This window comes from Schistocerca piceifrons, chromosome 1 (genome assembly GCF_021461385.2).
Source record: "Schistocerca piceifrons isolate TAMUIC-IGC-003096 chromosome 1, iqSchPice1.1, whole genome shotgun sequence".
Classification (NCBI taxonomy): domain Eukaryota; kingdom Metazoa; phylum Arthropoda; class Insecta; order Orthoptera; family Acrididae; genus Schistocerca; species Schistocerca piceifrons.
This window is the reverse complement of record NC_060138.1, coordinates 841,216,139-841,234,663: the sequence shown is the minus strand read 5'-3', so window position 1 is coordinate 841,234,663 and position 18,525 is coordinate 841,216,139. Positions and strand designations below refer to the sequence as shown.

The 18,525-nt window shown below is 41.6% G+C and overlaps 1 protein-coding gene across 5 annotated transcripts in view; it reads right to left on the bottom strand.

Moving 5' to 3' along the window:
- Positions 1-18,525, bottom strand: part of LOC124715145 (glutamine amidotransferase-like class 1 domain-containing protein 1) — an 88,241-nt gene that overhangs the window by 21,290 nt on the left and 48,426 nt on the right. For all 5 annotated transcript variants that reach the window (XR_007005648.1, XR_007005646.1, XR_007005647.1 and 2 more), the window contains exons 4-6: positions 16,165-16,272; positions 15,992-16,089; positions 15,184-15,389 (exon numbers count right to left, since the gene is read on the bottom strand). Coding sequence is in view for 1 of the 5 variants with exons in the window: in XM_047243078.1 (XP_047099034.1) it covers positions 15,184-15,389; positions 15,992-16,089; positions 16,165-16,272 (412 nt within the window). In the remaining 4 variants the exon portion in view is untranslated. The remainder of the gene's footprint in view (positions 1-15,183; positions 15,390-15,991; positions 16,090-16,164; positions 16,273-18,525) is intronic.

Here is an 18,525-nt window from a genome sequence, read left to right as displayed (position 1 = left end):
CCACAACAACAACATCATACATTTATGCATTTTTCCCAGTTGTTTGGGACTTTGTGCTGGGTAAGAGATTCATGACAAAATGCAAGCTAAGTAAGGGGTCAAACACCACAGATTACTCTTCATCCATGCCAGGGATTGCTCTTACTATGTCCTCCATATGGGAGTCTGTGCAATGTCCAAATGATGGTGTGCCTGAATGATCCTCCTGCATGAACGATTTCTTAAACACAAGATTTAAAACTTTAGCTTTCCTTTTGCTATCTTCTATTGCAATCAGTGACTGGATAGAAGCTGTCAACCCACTTAGTGATTTTACTTTTTCTGTGGTTCCCAGCTAGGTCCCTTGCTAAGGTACGACAGTGGCGATAGATGTGTGCTTCACGCATTGATCTTTTTACTGATGCCCAAATCTCTACTAAAATTTGCCTGTCTTCATTTGTGCATTCTCTTTTGAACTGCAAGTGCAACAGTTTTTGCTTCCTCAGCATTTTCTGAATTCTTTTATTGTGTGTATGTGATTGTGGGAAGTCTGACAGCACTTGTAAAATTGACTTGATTTGATAATGAGAGAGAAAACAAAGAGGGGAGGTATGTAGGAAAGGAGGTCAAAGACTACAGAAAGAAGGGGGGCAACAAGGAAATGGGATGTAAGTGTGCATCAGTAAATTCACTCTGATCCAGGCAGAGGAAGTTGTATGTAGTACCTGATGAAAGACAAGGCTTGGGTTAAGGAAGTTGCATGAAAGTGGGGAGAGAGGTGGGAGGGCGGAAGAAGCAGAACAGAATGTGGGAAGATGATAACCACAAAGAGAAATATGGGTTTAGATTAATAGAGAAATAAGTTAGACATAAGTGAATAAATGAAGAGAGGATATGGTGTTGGAGAGAGGGAGGGGGGGGGGGGGGGCAGAATACCAGAGGATATGCACAAGACTAGATGCAGAGGTGACCTCTGGGGCTAGAAGAGATGGAGGCCAGAGTGTCTGTAGGAAAGAAGAATTAGTTTATTTATTTATTTATTGGTCCAAGAATCAGTTTCATACATTGTTTGTACATGTGATATAGGACAGTGGTAAACCTAGTTAGTTTACAATACAGTAGTCATTTTGACTACATTGTTGACATAATAAAAATACATAACAATGTAGGTTGGTGTACTACATTGCTTCTACATGTGATAATAGCAGTTATTAAGTGAGGTGACATGATAAGCACAATGTAAACTATATAATGAATTGACAATTAGTGAAATTTGGTAAATGAGGTTTACTTATTATGATGTTCCATAAACTCAGACAAAGAATAGAAGCAGTGGTCAAGCAAGAACTGTTTTAACTTTACTTTAAATGCATTTAATATTGGTATGTGTTTTAGGTAAGAAGGCATATGGTTATATAACGTAGCTCCGAAATGACACTCTCCTCTTTTGCATATGCTTGTATTTATTGTGTACCTGTGTAGGTTCATCTTCTGTCTAGTTTCATATGTGTGTATATCATAGTTGTGTTTGAAGAGATTTTCCTTTTTTAAGATGCTCCCTTTTGTGAAAATTAGTATTTTGTATACATACAAGCAAGGCAGTGGCAATTTTAGGGATAATTCTTGTCTTTGCAATTCTGAGAAAGCAGTGTTGTGGGGAGGACGGTAATTTGCATGGTGCAATGTGGGAAATATCTCCTGCTTAGTAACATCCTCTCCCACAGGATGTTCAACTTCATTTCTGGTCAGACTTTGGTGGTGGACATCCATGTGACTGGACAGATGGTTGGTGGTCATGTCAACATAAAAAGCTGTTCAGAATCAGCAGTGGACTTGATTGATGCCTTGGCTAGTTTCATCAATGTCTGTACCCTGACAAAGAACTGAAGTAGGATGTGCTGCATTGGTGCATGGGAGTGGTTCAGCACCTGGGGCTTTCCAAAAGTTATGACTCATGTGGCAAATGGTTGGGGGTAGGTGTGGTATAAGGAAGGACAAAGAAATGTCATAGTTTTGTTGGTTACAAAATGGCACTTCAAGAAAGGTGGAAAAGATGGTTATTGGAAGGATGGACATTCCTCATTTGAGGGCATAATGAAAGATAGTTGAAGCTATGGTATATTTGCACCTCTGCAACCATTTGCCACATGAGTCATAACTTTTTGAAAGCCCCAGGTGCTGAACCACTCCCATGCACCAATGCAGCACATCCTACGTCAGTTCTTTGTCAGGGCACAGACATTGATGAAACTAGCAAAGGCATCAATCAAGTCCACTGCAGATTCTGAACAGCTTTTTATGTTGACATGACCACCAACCATCGAGTATAGATATAAGTGTCAGGAAGTCGTTTCTGAAAGTATTTGTATGGAGTGTAGCCATGTATGGAAGTGAAACATGGACGATAAATAGTTCGGACAAAAGGAGAATAGAAGCTTTCGAAATGTGGTGCTACAGAAGAATGCTGAAGATTATATGGGTAGATCACATAACTAATGAGGAGGTATTGAATAGGATTGGGAGAAGAGGAGTTTGTGGGACAACTTGACTAGAAGAAGGGACCGGTTGGTACGACATGTTCTGAGGCATCAAGGGATCACAAATTTAGCATTGGAGGGCAGCGTGGAGGGTAAAAATTGTAGAGGGAGGCCAAGAGATGAATACACCAAGCAGATTCAGAAGGATGTAGGTTGCAGTAGGTACTGGGAGATGAAAAAGCTTGCGCAGGATAGAGTAGCATGGAGAGCTGCATCAAACCAGTCTCAGGACTGAACACCACAACAACAACAACATGGAACCATCAAGGAAATGGAGATCGAAATATGAAAAATTGGTAAACAGGGCTAAAGCGGACAAGGTGATATGTATATGAAAAATGTGATAAGTCCATATAGGAAAGGAGAGGGTGTGTGTCTTGGCCTTGGGTCCAGACCATGAAGATATTGTCAATGAACTTCAGCCAGACATGGGGCTCTTAGATGGCTAAAGAGGATTCCTTTCAGGAGCCCGTAAACAGGTTAGTATATGAGGACACCACATTAGTGTTCTTGGCTGTGACATGGATTTGTTTGTATTCCTCTCCTGTTCAAACATGGTAAGAATATAGTTGACTGTCTGTATGAGAGATGGGTTTAGTGTTTGGAGGACTTTGAGGAAAGTAGTGTTTTGTTCTATGGTGCTTTCGCCCTTCCTACCAACTCGTATCCCTTACTGTATTACATATGACTTTCCCTCCCTACACCAAATTGAGCTAGCTGGTATTGTACCCCATCCTGTTTCTTTGCTGTCCCTTCCTTCCCTAGTACTCACTGTTCCTTTACATCACTACTCCTTTCCTGTCCTATCTTTATTGTTCCTCCGATCCACTCAGGCAATATTGCACCTTACCAAAGTCACACCACAATGCCTGGACAATGTAGTATTGTGTGTGTGTGTGTGTGTGTGTGTGTGTGTGTTTCTTAGTTCTAAAGGACATTATTTGAAAGCTGAGGTACTAGTTCCAATCTACTGTCAACTGAATTATATGGTCAATGGTGACCTTTACTCTTTTCACAACATATTAATTAGCCAATATATATATTATTAAAAAGTAGTTTGCTTCACACTGTTTAAAAATAACAATTCAAAATTTACAGTAAGAACTTCATTCAAGTATGTGATCCAGTAGCAGACACACACACAGTAGAAGTAGCACAACGAAAGAAATGGAGACTCAACAAAAAATAGGTTAAAAGCCATCTAAAAATGAAATTAACATAACAAGCAAAGAACTTATAATTAGACGGAAGTATCACAAAAACAATTTACTTATTGAGGCGTATCAGACACACATCTAAATATTATGTCACAGTAACCCTTGCTCTCAGAGTTATAGAGGTAAGAGTAAGAAAATGAGTATCAGGAACTTGTTAAGAAAGAAACCTTCCCCACCTCCATCAAGACCCTATCATAACGAAAGATGCAGCAAGATATGACAAGACAAAAATTAACTCTGAAATGCAACCAACAGGTAAGGCTTGCACCTCTGAAAAATAGAGATAGCTAAAAGGACCTCCAAAAAGTTGGCGATACAGAAAAGAAAGACAGGTGTAGAAATAAAGCAAAAATGTCTAGCAACAGAGAAAATGGAGAAATGACACAGCATATGTTAATGATCCAACAACCATAGAAAAAAAAAAGACATGCTATGTCCCAAAATGTGAAAGAGGGAAAGCTGTGTCAGATACATAACATGAGAGGGATGGGAGGGGAGGGGGAGATGAGAGCAAGAGTTGGGTAATGAAAAGAACTGCTGCTTTAAGCCAAGAACAAATGCTAGAAACAGACACATACTGTAAAACAAAGGCCCCATCTGTAAAGACCTGAAGATACTCCTACCTGAAGGGAGAACCTGAAGCGCTTATATGATATAAATTGCATGAAGGTCATGCCTATTGCGCTGCAGAGAGTGTATTGTGATAGGATATTGTGTGTTAGTAGTATAGACACTGTGTTTATCACCTACACGCCGGTATGGGAAGCTAAACAGAGGTCAATAAGCCAGTTGGCATGTTAGAAAGGTCCTCTATCACTCACTACTGAGGTAAGGGTTACCAACAACAAGGTTGCAGTATGTAGGGAAGCTGGAGCAGTCAAAAGCGTACGAACATAAGACTTACTTGAAAACAGGTTAATAAGGAACATATATTTGACTAAGATGTTGCAGAAGATGGAACAGGAAGCCAAAGCACTCAGTGAGTCAATAGCCTTATTTCTGAGCACAACTTCAAGAGACATAGCTCTGGCAGATAAGGTGGCTGATGCATTCCTGATGATGACAGTAGTGTGTGATTAGACGTAAACTTTCCTGGAGTTTTTTTGAGAGGAGGCAACAGTTGTGTTATTGATGGGATTATGGAGGAACTACAGTGTGCGATTGCGATCTAATGGGGTAACTGTGAAAAATAAAGGTAACAGTGAAAGTGGAACTACTGTTGTGTATTGGAGGATTTGACTGCAATGAATTATGGAAAGGACCATCAACAAGATGAAGGCAAAGAAGGGTTGCTTGAGACTGATGCAAGGATTTGAAGGTACTGTAAAGATTTTTTATGTATCGGACCCAGACCAGCCAAGAACATTTAGACTTCAGGAAAGTTAACACTAAATGTTGGTGTAACAGAGAGAGAGACTAGTTACATTTAAGTGTCAAAATGATTAATGTGATGAAGGAGATCACAGGTTTTGTTTCAGTCAATCATTGGCAGAGGAAATTTTCAGCAGCAGATTGTCTGGCAGTGCAGTGAGTATGTATCTTTAATACATGAATGAAACTATTTACTAACAAACTGCAGATGATAATCAACCAAACCAGAGACTCAGTCAAGAAAGAGCTTCAAATCAAAGAAACAGAGCAGGCAGGATAGAATGCTGTGTGTATGTTTGATATAATGTAGAAAGTTATTGTATTTGGTATGGTCTATTAAGTCTACCTAGGACAATGGGATAGGTTATGAGATACCATATGATTTAAGTAAAAGGGTCCGAGGGCTGCCAAAAACTTCCATTCTCTAAATCTTGTTGCTGAAATAGCACAATTCCTTTCCAAATGACACACAAAGTTCACTTTAACATCTCATTTATTGGAGTACTGAATGTTGCACTATTTGCCCAAGGTGATAAAGTTTTATAGTAACGTTATTTGAACATGTTTTCAAACAGCCTGCATTTGTTGCAGTGTGCTAAGTGGAAGTGAGGCTCTCTGCTATATCAATGTAAGTTATACAGAGCGGTCAGAAACAGCCTGTAAAGCTCGTAAGGGTGTTGCAGGGCAGGTTGTGCTGAGAAATAATTGTTAAGAAATGATTCAACACATTTTACAATTTCCCAGTTAATTAACATTGAAGTTGGCCAATCAGGCCGTTGCACACACAGATTCAAGTGGCCTGCTGGATACAATTAGTGTCAGTTCTTCTCAGAGTGTAGACAATAGTGCACAAGACTGTACAGACTTTTGGTCAGGTTCAATCTTTACTACCGTCTTATGTTCAGTTTTAGGAAACCAAATAAAGAACACATCTGGTGACACTGCCTCTGTTGGGCTGCTTGAATTTGCATGCACAACTGTCTGATTGGCCAATTCAGAAATGTCGCAATGTCATCATCATCATCATCATCATCATCATCATCATCATTTAAGACTGATTATGCCTTTCAGCGTTCAGTCTGGAGCATAGCCCCCCTTATAAACTTCCTCCATGATCCCCTATTCAGTGCTAACATTGGTGCCTCTTCTGATGTTAAACCTATTACTTCAAAATCATTCTTAACCGAATCCAGCTACCTTCTCCTTAGTCTGCCCCGACTCCTCCTACCCTCTACTGCTGAACCCATGAGTCTCTTGGGTAACCTTGCTTCTCCCATGCGTGTAACATGACCCCACCATCTAAGCCTGTTCGCCCTGACTGCTACATCTATAGAGTTCCCAGTTTTTCTTTGATTTCCTCATTGTGGACACCCTCCTGCCATTGTTCCCATCTACTAGTACCTGCAATCATCCTAGCTACTTTCATATCCGTAACCTCAACCTTATTGATAAGGTAACCTGAATCCACCCAGCTTTGGCTCCCATACAACAAAGTTGGTCGAAAGATTGAACGGTGCACAGATAACTTAGTCTTGGTACTGACTTCCTTCTTGCAGAAGAGAGTAGATCGTAGCTGAGCGCTCACTGCATTACCCTTGCTACACCTCGCTTCCAGTTCTTTCACTATGTTGCCATCCTGTGAGAATATGCATCCTAAGTACTTGAAACCGTCCACCTGTTCTAACTTTGTTTCTCCTATTTGGCACTCAATCCGTTTATATTTCTTTCCCACTGACATTACTTTCGTTTTGGAGATGCTAATCTTCATACCATAGTCCTTACATTTCTGATCTAGCTCTGAAATATTACTCTGCAAACTTTCAATCGAATCTGCCATCACAACTAAGTCATCCGCATATGCAAGACTGCTTATTTTGTGTTCACATATCTTAATCTCACCCAGCCAGTCTATTGTTTTCAACATACAATTTTTTTCTTAACGATTATTACTCTGCACAATCTGCCCTGCAACAGTCTTTTCAGACTCTTTCTGACCATCCTTTATGCGTGACAGCCATACTACATGTCTGAAGCCTCTGCAGTGTCGTTTGAACCAATCCTAAGACATTACTCATCAGTGCTTTGAAATTTCCAATCTATGCTGCATACTAGTTTAACTGCTTTTGTTTGTTGTTCTTGACAGATCAAAAATTTGACACAAGTTAAACATTATGAAGCATAACTAAATTTCATAATTAAATTATTTGAAAGTTCACAAAGAAAAGAAAACCATGATCAAGCAAGTCTGTATGGAACAAAATAGAACTGAAAAGCAAGAAGCAGATCTAAAACTGTGAGATTAAGAAAAGCATCACACCTAATGTCTGCTATATCAACATTTTTAGGAGAGGAAGGCAAATAACCTGCCATTACTAGGTGTTTTGCCACCCTAGACAAGAACTGAAAAATAATGCCCTCTCCTTTTCACTACCATCAGTCTCTCTGATATCTCCACTCCACCACACCAACATCAAATGGCAGAACAATGCATATCTGCTATTTCAGCCAGTGCATGTGCCCCGATCCAGTACTCAACAGAAATGAATCAAGGTTATGTTTGTCTCCATTTCATACTCAGTAGCAGATGCTTTAGTTTTGAAGTACGTAGAGGCAATCTGTTTACTTTTGTCAAAATAACTGTTCCATATGCTTTTGAAAACAATTCAATGTTTTAATTTTTCCTCTTTTTCATTTTTTCTCCTCTTTTGCTAAATTTTTTCACTGATTTGAAATTATTTTTTCCACCCTTTCTGCACAAGGCTGTCACCTAGTCTTGCCTAATGGTAGAACTGGCCCTGGTATAAACAAAAAAAAAATCCAATCCCACAAAGAGACAGAAGAACTGGTCAGAAGGCTTAACTACCAGAATCAATAAAAGACACACACAAGAATAAATGAAGCTAGTGCCCTTAACTTTCAAAACCACTATTTCCTCCTTCAGAAAAAAAATGTAGAAATTGTGAGGGAATTTGGAGAGAGATGGGGAGGATACAAATCACTCAGAAATCCACCTTAAGAGGGATGCACCATTCTACTTAAAGAAACAAAACAAAACAAAAATGAAGGTGTCAGAGCACAGGAGGCCAGACACACTACATCAGAAAGCAATGTGTTAGATTCAATTAAAATAGCATGAGAGGTAGTTCTAGAACAGGATGCAATGACATATATAGAAGACAAGAACATGGCAAGTGGAGACAATAAAACAAACTGAGCAAAACAACAGACATAAAAGGGGGGGGGGGGGGGGGGGAGGGACCTAAAAGAGGGCAAAGAAAAGTAGCAATGAAAATAATATAAATTCTAGCAAAAATTAATGTCGGAAGGAATGATGAGAAGCTAAGCTGATGTAGGTCAAGTTTGGGAGAGTGGCTGGAAGAGAAGATATGTTTAGAGTAAGTTTCCATCTTCAAATTTCATGAAAACTAGTGCTGGGTGCAAGGACCCTAACAACTTGTGTGGTACTGCAGGCACTCAAGGTAGGGCAACAGCATCCTTATTATCCCTAAAGTAGACAGGTCATATGCAGCCATTCATTTGATCCCTGTATAGAAACAATGCAATGAAATTTGGATGCAAACCCCCTCTCCCTCATGACCAAGAAGGTAGCTTGGGATTTGAAGAGAAATGGGATACATTTGAGTTGGAGAAAGGAGTTGAGCTGTTAAAAATGAAGCAGTTGTCCATCATGACTCCAGGACATGGAGATACCATCAACGAACCTGAACCAAGACAGCAGCTCCAGCCTCTGATAGTGAAGGATGGCCTATTTTATGCAGCCCTCAAAAAAGTTGGTATATGAAGGCACCATCCTCATTCTCAGAGCCCGAAGAAGTTGTGTGTGAGTGTGAAGCTGCTTAGTGTGACAATGAACAAGGTTTTTGGGAAACTTTGAAGGGGACATTGGGAGAGGTAATATTTACGGATAAAAAGTCTATTTTTTTTTAATATATATATATATAAACAAAGATGATGTGACTTACCAAATGAAAGTGCTGGCAGGTCGACAGACACACAAACCTACACACAAAATTCAAGCTTTCGCAACAAACTGTTGCCTCATCAGGAAAGAGGGAAGGAGAGGGAAAGACGAAAGGATGTGGGTTTTAAGGGAGAGGGTAAGGAGTCATTCCAATCCTGGGAGCGGAAAGACTTACCTTAGGGGGAAAAAAGGACGGGTATACACTCGCACACACACACATATCCATCCACACATATACAGACACAAGCAGACATATTTAAAGACAAAGAGTTTGGGCAGAGATGTCAGTCTAGGCAGAAGTGCAGAGGCAAAGATGTTGTTGAATGACAGGTGAGGTATGAGTGGCGGCAACTTGAAATTAGCGGAGATTGAGGCCTGGTGGATAACGGGAAGAGAGGATATATTGAAGAGCAAGTTCCCATCTCCGGAGTTCGGATAGGTTGGTGTTAGTGGGAAGTATCCAGATAACCCGGACGGTGTAACACTGCGCCAAGATGTGCTGGCCGTGCACAAAGGCATGTTTAGCCACAGGATGATCCTCATTACCAACAAACACTGTCTGCCTGTGTCCATTCATGCGAATGGACAGTTTGTTGCTGGTCATTCCCACATAGAATGCATCACAGTGTAGGCAGGTCAGTTGGTAGATCACGTGGGTGCTTTCACACGTGGCTCTGCCTTTGATCGTGTACACCTTCCGGGTTACAGGACTGGAGTAGGTGGTGGTGGGAGGGTGCATGGGACAGGTTTTACACCGGGGGCGGTTACAAGGGTAAGAGCCAGAGGGTAGGGAAGGTGGTTTGGGGATTTCATAGGGATTAACTAAGAGGTTACGAAGGTTAGGTGGACGGCGGAAAGACACTCTTGGTGGAGTGGGGAGGATTTCATGAAGGATGGATCTCATTTCAGGGCAGGATTTGAGGAAGTCGTATCCCTGCTGGAGAGCCACATTCAGAATCTGATCCAGTCCCGGAAAGTATCCTGTCACAAGTGGGACATTTTTGTGGTTCTTCTGTGGGGGATTCTGGGTTTGAGGGGATGAGGAAGTGGCTCTGGTTATTTGCTTCTGTACCAGGTCGGGAGGGTAGTTGCGGGATGCGAAAGCTGTTGTCAGGTTGTTGGTGTAACGCTTCAGGGATTCCGGACTGGAGCAGATTCGTTTGCCACAAAGACCTAGGCTGTAGGGAAGGGACCATTTGATGTGGAATGGGTGGCAGCTGTCGTAATGGAGGTACTGTTGCTTGTTGGTGGGTTTGATGTGGACGGACGTGTGAAGCTGGCCATTGGACAGGTGGAGGTCAACATCAAGGAAAGTGGCATGGGATTTGGAGTAGGACCAGGTGAATCTGATGGAACCAAAGGAGTTGAGGTTGGAGAGGAAATTCTGGAGTTCTTCTTCACTGTGAGTCCAGATCATGAAGAAGTCATCAATAAATCTGTACCAAACTTTGGGTGGGCAGGCCTGGGTAACCAAGAAGGCTTCCTCTAAGTGACCCATGAATAGGTTGGCGTACGAAGGGGCCATCCTGGTACCCATGGCTGTTCCCTTTAATTGTTGGTATGTCTGGTCTTCAAAAGTGAAGAAGTTGTGGGTCAGGATGAAGCTGGCTAAGGTAATGAGGAAAGAGGTTTTAGGTAGGGTGGCAGGTGATCGGCGTGAAAGGAAGTGCTCCATCGCAGCGAGGCCCTGGACGTGCGGGATATTTATGTATAAGGAAGTGGCATCAATGGTTACAAGGATGGTTTCTGGGAGTAACGGATTGGGTAAGGATTCCAGGCGTTCGAGAAAGTGGTTGGTGTCTTTGATGAAGGATGGGAGACTGCATGTAATGGGTTGAAGGTGTTGATCTACGTAGGCAGAGATACGTTCTGTGGGGGCTTGGTAACCAGCTACAATGGGGCGGCCGGGATGATTGGGTTTGTGAATTTTAGGAAGAAGGTAGAAGGTAGGGGTGCGGGGTGTCGGTGGGGTCAGGAGGTTGATGGAGTCAGGTGAAAGGTTTTGTAGGGGGCCTAAGGTTCTGAGGATTCCTTGAAGCTCTGCCTGGACATCAGGAATGGGATTACCTTGGCAAACTTTGTATGTGGTGTTGTCTGAAAGCTGACGCAGTCCCTCAGCCACATACTCCCGACGATCAAGTACCACGGTCGTAGAACCCTTGTCCCCCGGAAGAATGATGATGGACCGGTCAGCCTTCAGATCACGGATAGCCTGGGCTTCAGCAGTGGTGTTGTTGGGAGTAGGATTAAGGTTTTTTAAGAAGGATTGAGAGGCAAGGCTGGAAGTCAGAAATTCCTGGAAGGTTTGGAGAGGGCGATTTTGAGGAAGAGGAGGTGGGTCCCGCTGTGACGGAGGACGGAACTGTTCCAGGCAGGGTTCAATTTGGATAGTGTCTTGGGGAGTTGTATCATTAGGGGTAGGATTAGGATCATTTTTCTTCGTGGCAAAGTGATACTTCCAGCAGAGAGTACGAGTGTAGGACAGTAAATCTTTGACGAGGGCTGTTTGGTTGAATCTGGGAGTGGGGCTGAAGGTGAGGCCTTTGGATAGGACAGAGGTTTCGGATTGGGAGAGAGGTTTGGAGGAAAGGTTAACTACTGAATTAGGGTGTTGTGGTACCAGATTGTGTTGATTGGAATTTTGAGGTTTTGGAGGGAGTGGAGCTGAAAGTGGGAGATTGAGTAGATGGGAGAGACTGGGTTTGTGTGCAATGAGAGGTGGTTGAGGTTTGCTGGAAAGGTTGTGAAGGGTGAGTGAGTTGCCTTTCCGGAGGTGGGAAACCAGGAGATTGGATAGTTTTTTGAGGTGAAGGGTGGCATACTGTTCTAATTTGCAGTTGGCATGTAGGAGGATGCTCTGAATAGCCGGTGTGGATGTGGGAGAGGAAAGATTGAGGACTTTTATTAAGGATAGGAGTTGACAGGTGTGTTCATTGGCTGAGTTGATGTGTAGGTGAAGGATTAGGTGGGTGAGGGCAATGGATTGTTCAGTTTGGAACTGGTATAGGGACTGATGGAAAGAAGGGTTGCAGCCAGAGATGGGAACTTTAAGTGTGAGGCCTTTGGGGGTTATGCCAAATGTCAGACAAGCCTGAGAAAATAAAATATGCGAGCGTAATCTGGATAGGGTGAAGGCATGTTTGTGGAGGGAGTGCAAATAAAACTTAATGGGGTCATTGTGGGGGTGTTGTGAGGGTGACATGGCATTAGAAGGTGGAAAGTTTAACATGAGGTTGAAATGAAAATGAAAGATAAAAATATATGGGGAGAGATAAAGGTGAACTAGAAAGCAACTGGAGATCTGGTATGAAAAAAGGCGAAAAAGTGTTGGTTAAGTTGATCCTGTGGTGAACTTGGGTTGGTAGACAGCGATGTGCATAAAGGTTAGGTGGTTGTGTTGCCGCTAAAACACGTTAAAGGACGGAGAAATTCGGGAAAATTTCGAAAAAACGTATTAAAAGGAGTGGTGTTGTGGTGAAAGATTACGAAAATGGGGCTAACAATTGTCTGACGAAGAAATAATGACGTTAAAACCTGTGGGGAGCGGCTAAAATGGTCAGTGATGTGCGAAAAATGGAAGTGGAAATAAAGTGAAAGTTATTAGAACTAGCCGAAATGGTTGTTTAATACGTGAAATATATATATATTGTTTTAAACATAGGTCAAACTGGAAGTGACATCGATGGCTTCCAGTAAAGATGTGGGAGATGAGGGGAGGGGGGGGGGGGGGGGGGAGCAGTCCTAGAACAGGTGGTAGCAAACTATGACCCGGGTGCCAGATACATCCCACTGCTGCTTTTCTATGGCCCACAATCTGAGAATTGATTTTACATTTAAGGCAATTTAATACTGAATGAGATTCTAAAATTATGTGAATGTAATATATCTGTGTCTGTAAAGCTGTATTTGAATAATTTTATGTTTTTGGATGCATATCACCATTGACTGACAGTGCAGTCTAATGGTCAATGTGGGAATTGAGTAACTGGAAAAAAAAGTGTGTGGTGCTTATATGTACAGAAAGCTAGGTGAGCATGCTGACACTCTGTGCTGCTGCTGTGATGACACAGTTTTAAGATGGCAGTGTTACCAGTACAACATGTATCACTGTTCTGCAACATTCTGCTTTCTGAGGGGCATTCAAATGAAACCCGGTTACTAGTAACTCAAAAGTGTAGTGATACACAGTACACATACTCAAAAATAGTCGCCAAAACTGTTGGCACATTTATACCATTGCAACACTAGCTGGTCGATTCCATCCTTGAAACAGCTAGTAGGCTGCTGTCGGATCCAGGCCTGGGCCCAGTCACACACTTTATCATCCGTTGGGAATCGAAGCCTGCAAATAGCTTGTTTTAGAGGTCGGAACATATGAAAGTGACACAGTGAAAGGTCGGGACTGTATGGTGGATGTTCCTGCATTTCCCACCGAAACCATTCAAGTATTTTGCTGTTCAGTGATCAACTGGTGGGGAACCCAATGAGCACAGATTTTTCTAAAGTTCAAGTGTTGATGCATTATGGTGTGGGCTAATACCCAGTAACCAATGGATCTTGTCCATGGTGATTCTGCGGTTGTCCAAGACTAAAGCATTCACTTCCGCAACCTTTTCCGGCATGACGACATGATGAGCTTGTCCAGGACAAGCATTGTCTTCCAGTGACTCGTGCCCCTCAAGGAATTGTTAGCGCCATTCCACAACACTTGAACAACTCTGACTGTCCTCACTGTACACAGCCTTCATCCATTGATACATTTCACGGTCTCCAACTCCCTCCGCCGCCAAAAATCGAATCACTCCTCATTGTTCCTGCTTACTCGCCTGCATGTCTGGTAGTGGACGATAACTTGTGTGACCACCTTCTCTTTGTCGTGAAACCACACTGGTGCTATGCAACACCAAACAGTGCACACACGTCATACACTCTACCAATAGATGGCGCCACCATACCAGCAGTTATGTGGCGCCACCTTACATGTGAGGCAAAGGTAGATGCACTGACCAGGTTTCACTTGGATGAACCTCATAGTTTTTAACAGAAGCATATTTCCATCACATCACGGTCGAAATCATGAAAGAAAAGTGGACATTGAATGTAGTGCTGATCCATCAGAGCTGAGAAATGATCATTAAGAGCTTTAATCCCCATCAAAATGGGATGGTCAGGAAGGTTGTCAATGATTTTTAGATAGCAGGCAGAAGCCAGGAACACACAGATCAGATGAATTAATGAGTTGTATGGAGGTAGTGGTGAGATCTGGTGATGACAATATGGCTCCCAGGATTTTTTGTGGCACTGTATGGGTTTCTACACAGGAAATGGTAGAATGCATCACTGGTCACAGGTAATTGATTGTATCAGGGACACCCAATACTCAGCTGAAGGGCATGCTCTATGGCATGACTGAAGAGACCTAAATGGTAGTTGTATGCCACATAGGCTATTTGAATACTCTCATCTAGAGCCAGTTTTTCTGAACTCTGGCGGTGAGAACTAGCCTTTCCACAAATCATCTTATTCCGCAGCCCCCTTGAACTCTACCATTGTTAGCCTACCCTGCGCAGGATTTTTCCACTTGTGACTGTCATCACTGAAAAAAACTTCTCCATGTTTTACTCCAGTGCTGTTACAAATTAAATTTAGGTCACTAGCACACTCTTCTCCATAGCACCTACTTACATGGTATACTACTCTGCACTTTGCTTTCCCAACATCCTTTTTTTTATTATTTATCCACTTTTTGTTTATTCTTTATTATCTTTCATCCTTAACAATTCCTCTTTAATTCACATTTTGTATCTTCTCCAACATAGTGCGTGCATATACTTCTCTTTCTGAATTATTCAACTTTTCTCTATCCTATGACTAGATAATTGAAATTCAAAACAAACTGACTTAAAAAACAAAGACTGGTGGTCATGGTAAATTGCACTCTTGATCCACCTTCACTCACAGCATGTTGTCTTAAAATTTCAGTCATATCACAACAAGAATACACATTTTGTGGATACTAGAAAATTCAATTTCTGTGCTACTGTCAGCTGCTCTGTTAGTGAAGATACCCCTTCAAAACAATTATTTATAAGAATACCTCTGATTGGAGAGCAGTACAAGATTCTGGACAGCTGTCAGTGTGGAAGCTTCGTTCTGTCCAGTTACAAGGTGCCTATCCACAACCACATGCACACAATATGGTTCTGATAGAGAGAATGTTGCTCCAGCATCTCTGACGGCATCCTCCACAAGAAGTGGCATGTCAGCAAAATCTGACCGGCGCGCTAGTTCACATATTGAAGACTGCAAATAAAAAGACAGACAAAAAATAACTTGCATGACTCACTGGCAGCACATTGTTATATGATTTAAAAACTTCAGCATTAAAATACACAACTGAAAAAAACCTCAAAGGGAAGAACATTTCATTCCCATTCAGATTTTTTAAAATTATTTCTTTTCTGTTAGGTACACACACACACACCTGTCTGCCCACCCACCCACACACGTACACTACAGATGTTGAGGTGAAGTGAAAGAGAGAGTGTGTGTGTGTGTGTGTGTGTGTCTGTGTGTGTGTGTGTGTGCGCGTGTGTGCGTGCGTACGTACTATAGTTAGAAGAGCAAATTCATGGGGTGCAAAATTTGATATTTGAACCAAAAGTTGAATTAACACCAAGCCAACAAATCTTCCCATATCACTGTGAATGTAGGAGAATTTTTCTATTTGCTTGGAAACATTTATACCTTTAAAACTGCAAATTCCAAGAGAAACATTTGATTTAAGGCTTAATTTTTCTTTCTATGTAAAAAATATGAATATGTAACACACAACATTAATCTAGTTCACAAGCTAAATAAAAGAAGTTCTACACACACTCACTTAAAATTATTATTTATCATACCCCTGTGATTGAGTACGACTTGAAACCCCAGCTAGAATTTTCTTCATTCTTTGCTGACAAAAGGCCTGCTACTCCTGTCCCAATGGCACATATGAGCTCTGAAACAAACAGTCACTCAAGTATATATTCATCACTAACGGGACTCCAATATTCGTACAGAAATGCAAACATACTTTTCTCTTTTATGAAGTGCATAAGAATCTGTCCCAGATCTGCATTAGTGGCGAGGTCTGTGACTGCTCCTGGAGCATGTGGTATCAACAGGCACATGTATCTGTTAGCTGAAATCAACACAAAGTATAAGGACAACAATATGAACTATAGTTTCCACATTAATTATAGCCAATTTAATTTCTTAAGAAATCTTCACCTCACAGTACTGTTTATCTAAATAGTGAACTAATGACTCTCAAGACATAAAACAATTACAGTAAAATGTGACAATGAAAAATTCTCCACACAGTGTTATGTACATATATCACATAAGTTTCACACCACTACACTTCACAGTTGCTACCTGCTACTATAAAATATAATGTAGTGAGACCTGCTACAAACCATGCCCAGGGAAACTTCTGCAGGAACTGAATGAACGATTTTCACCCTCTTACTGTCCAGGTTTCAGAAATTCATGGGTGTCAATCCTAATTCTGTTTCTGCTACCATTCACCCCTTTAACTCACAACAGACATTGCTTGTAGCCTTTTCTCTACAACCCTCTCCCCCCCTCTCTCGACATCCATCTTTTTTATTATTTTCTTGAGTGATCTCTCTTTTAATGCATAAAAAAAGGAAAATTGTAATTTAACATCCTGTCAATGACTACATTATTAGACATAAAGCAAATGCTAGGATTAGAAAAGGAAAGAAAGGAAACTGGCCCTGTCCTTTCAACGGAGTCATCTCAGCATCTGCCCTAAACAATTTAGGGAAATCATGGAAACCCTAAATCTAGATGGCTGGACGCAGATTTGAATCGCAATCCTCCTCAATGTCTGTCGTGTGTTTTACCCTGCTCTGTTCCTTCTACTGTCTTCAACTAGTTTTTACCTGGGAGATTCTCCTTCACTGACTTTGCAAGACCTCAAATATCATATATCACCATTTGCGGTGCATTATTCAATTTCTATTTCTAGCCACTCCTTAGAGACATCCCTTTCATAAGTGGCACTCTTTAAGTCCCAAGCAACAGAGTAATTCCTGTGGCACTGCTTACATTTAGTGGCACCAAAAAATTCACTCTTTAATAATAAATATCTTTGGAATAAAATTATATCTACATAGTTACCAGTCCTGTGTAGCAGTGTTGTCTAAAACCAGTGGTATAACCACTGGTGAAAGTCACACAAGTTATGAATAAGCAATGAACCTAAGACAGTGCAACAAGAATGGCTGATATCAAATTATCCTTTGAACAGTGTAAAACTAAACAGGATTAATAATTGTAATACACAAAAAAGAGATACAATGAGAATGCCACAATCAGATAGGGATCTGGCAACCAAGACACCAAGAAACAGTCAGTGTTGTTCATGACACGCATAAGTGGAGAAACAGATCACCAAATGCCAATGCTAAGGTGTAGCCTCACTTTACACGAACATCATAAAAAGCTTTGAACTGATTTACACGAAAAGGCAGGGTAAGCTGGTCCAGTGCACAGTGTTTTCAGAGGGTTGTAAGCTGAGGATGTACACTCTTTTACATAAAACATGTCCGGTCACTGGCCCCCAAGGAGCCTAAGTCCATGCCAATTGCAAGTTGTGACAAATAACCTTGCCACCCTGATAAATATTCTAAGCAAGGCTATCTGCAGGATCTGGCAACACTTATGCAGCGGCACTTCCTGGAGGAAGTCTTTCTTCCAATTTGAGTGAGTTTGTTCCAGTTATCGCCATTGTCTGACAATAAAGTGCATGATGTCCAAATGTGAGGTCTCACGCTCATGACTTGTCCTTGGCTATATTTTTATAGTGCCTTTTGTCTGAATGCTGAAGTCATGAAAGAAACAATAGCAAAGCTACAATTTATTTCACTTTCTGACATACTGGTAATGACGATTTCATCCAACAACAGTAACCAACTGCTTGCCTCTGAATACCACACACTCCACAGTATGTTGTTGTTGTTGTTGTTGTTGTTGTTGTGGTCTTCAGTCCTGAGACTGGTTTGATGCAGCTCTCCATGCTACTCTATCCTGTGCAAGCTTCTTCATCTCCCAGTACTTACTGCAACCTACATCCTTCTGAATCTGCTTAGTGTATTCCTCTCTTGGTCTCCCTCTAAGATTTTTACCCTCCACGCTCCCCTCCAATGCTAAATTTTTGATCCCTTGATGCCTCAGAACATGCCCTACCAACCGGTCCCTTCTTCTTGTCAAGTTGTGCCACAAACTCCTCTTCTCCCCTATTCTATTCAATACCTCCTCCACAGTATACGAGGTCCATTTACTAGTTCCTGGCAGCAGCTGCAGCGGTGATGCTATGTTCCCTCCCCCTTGTCAAAGGCACCTGATACGGCTAATTGCTTTGGGT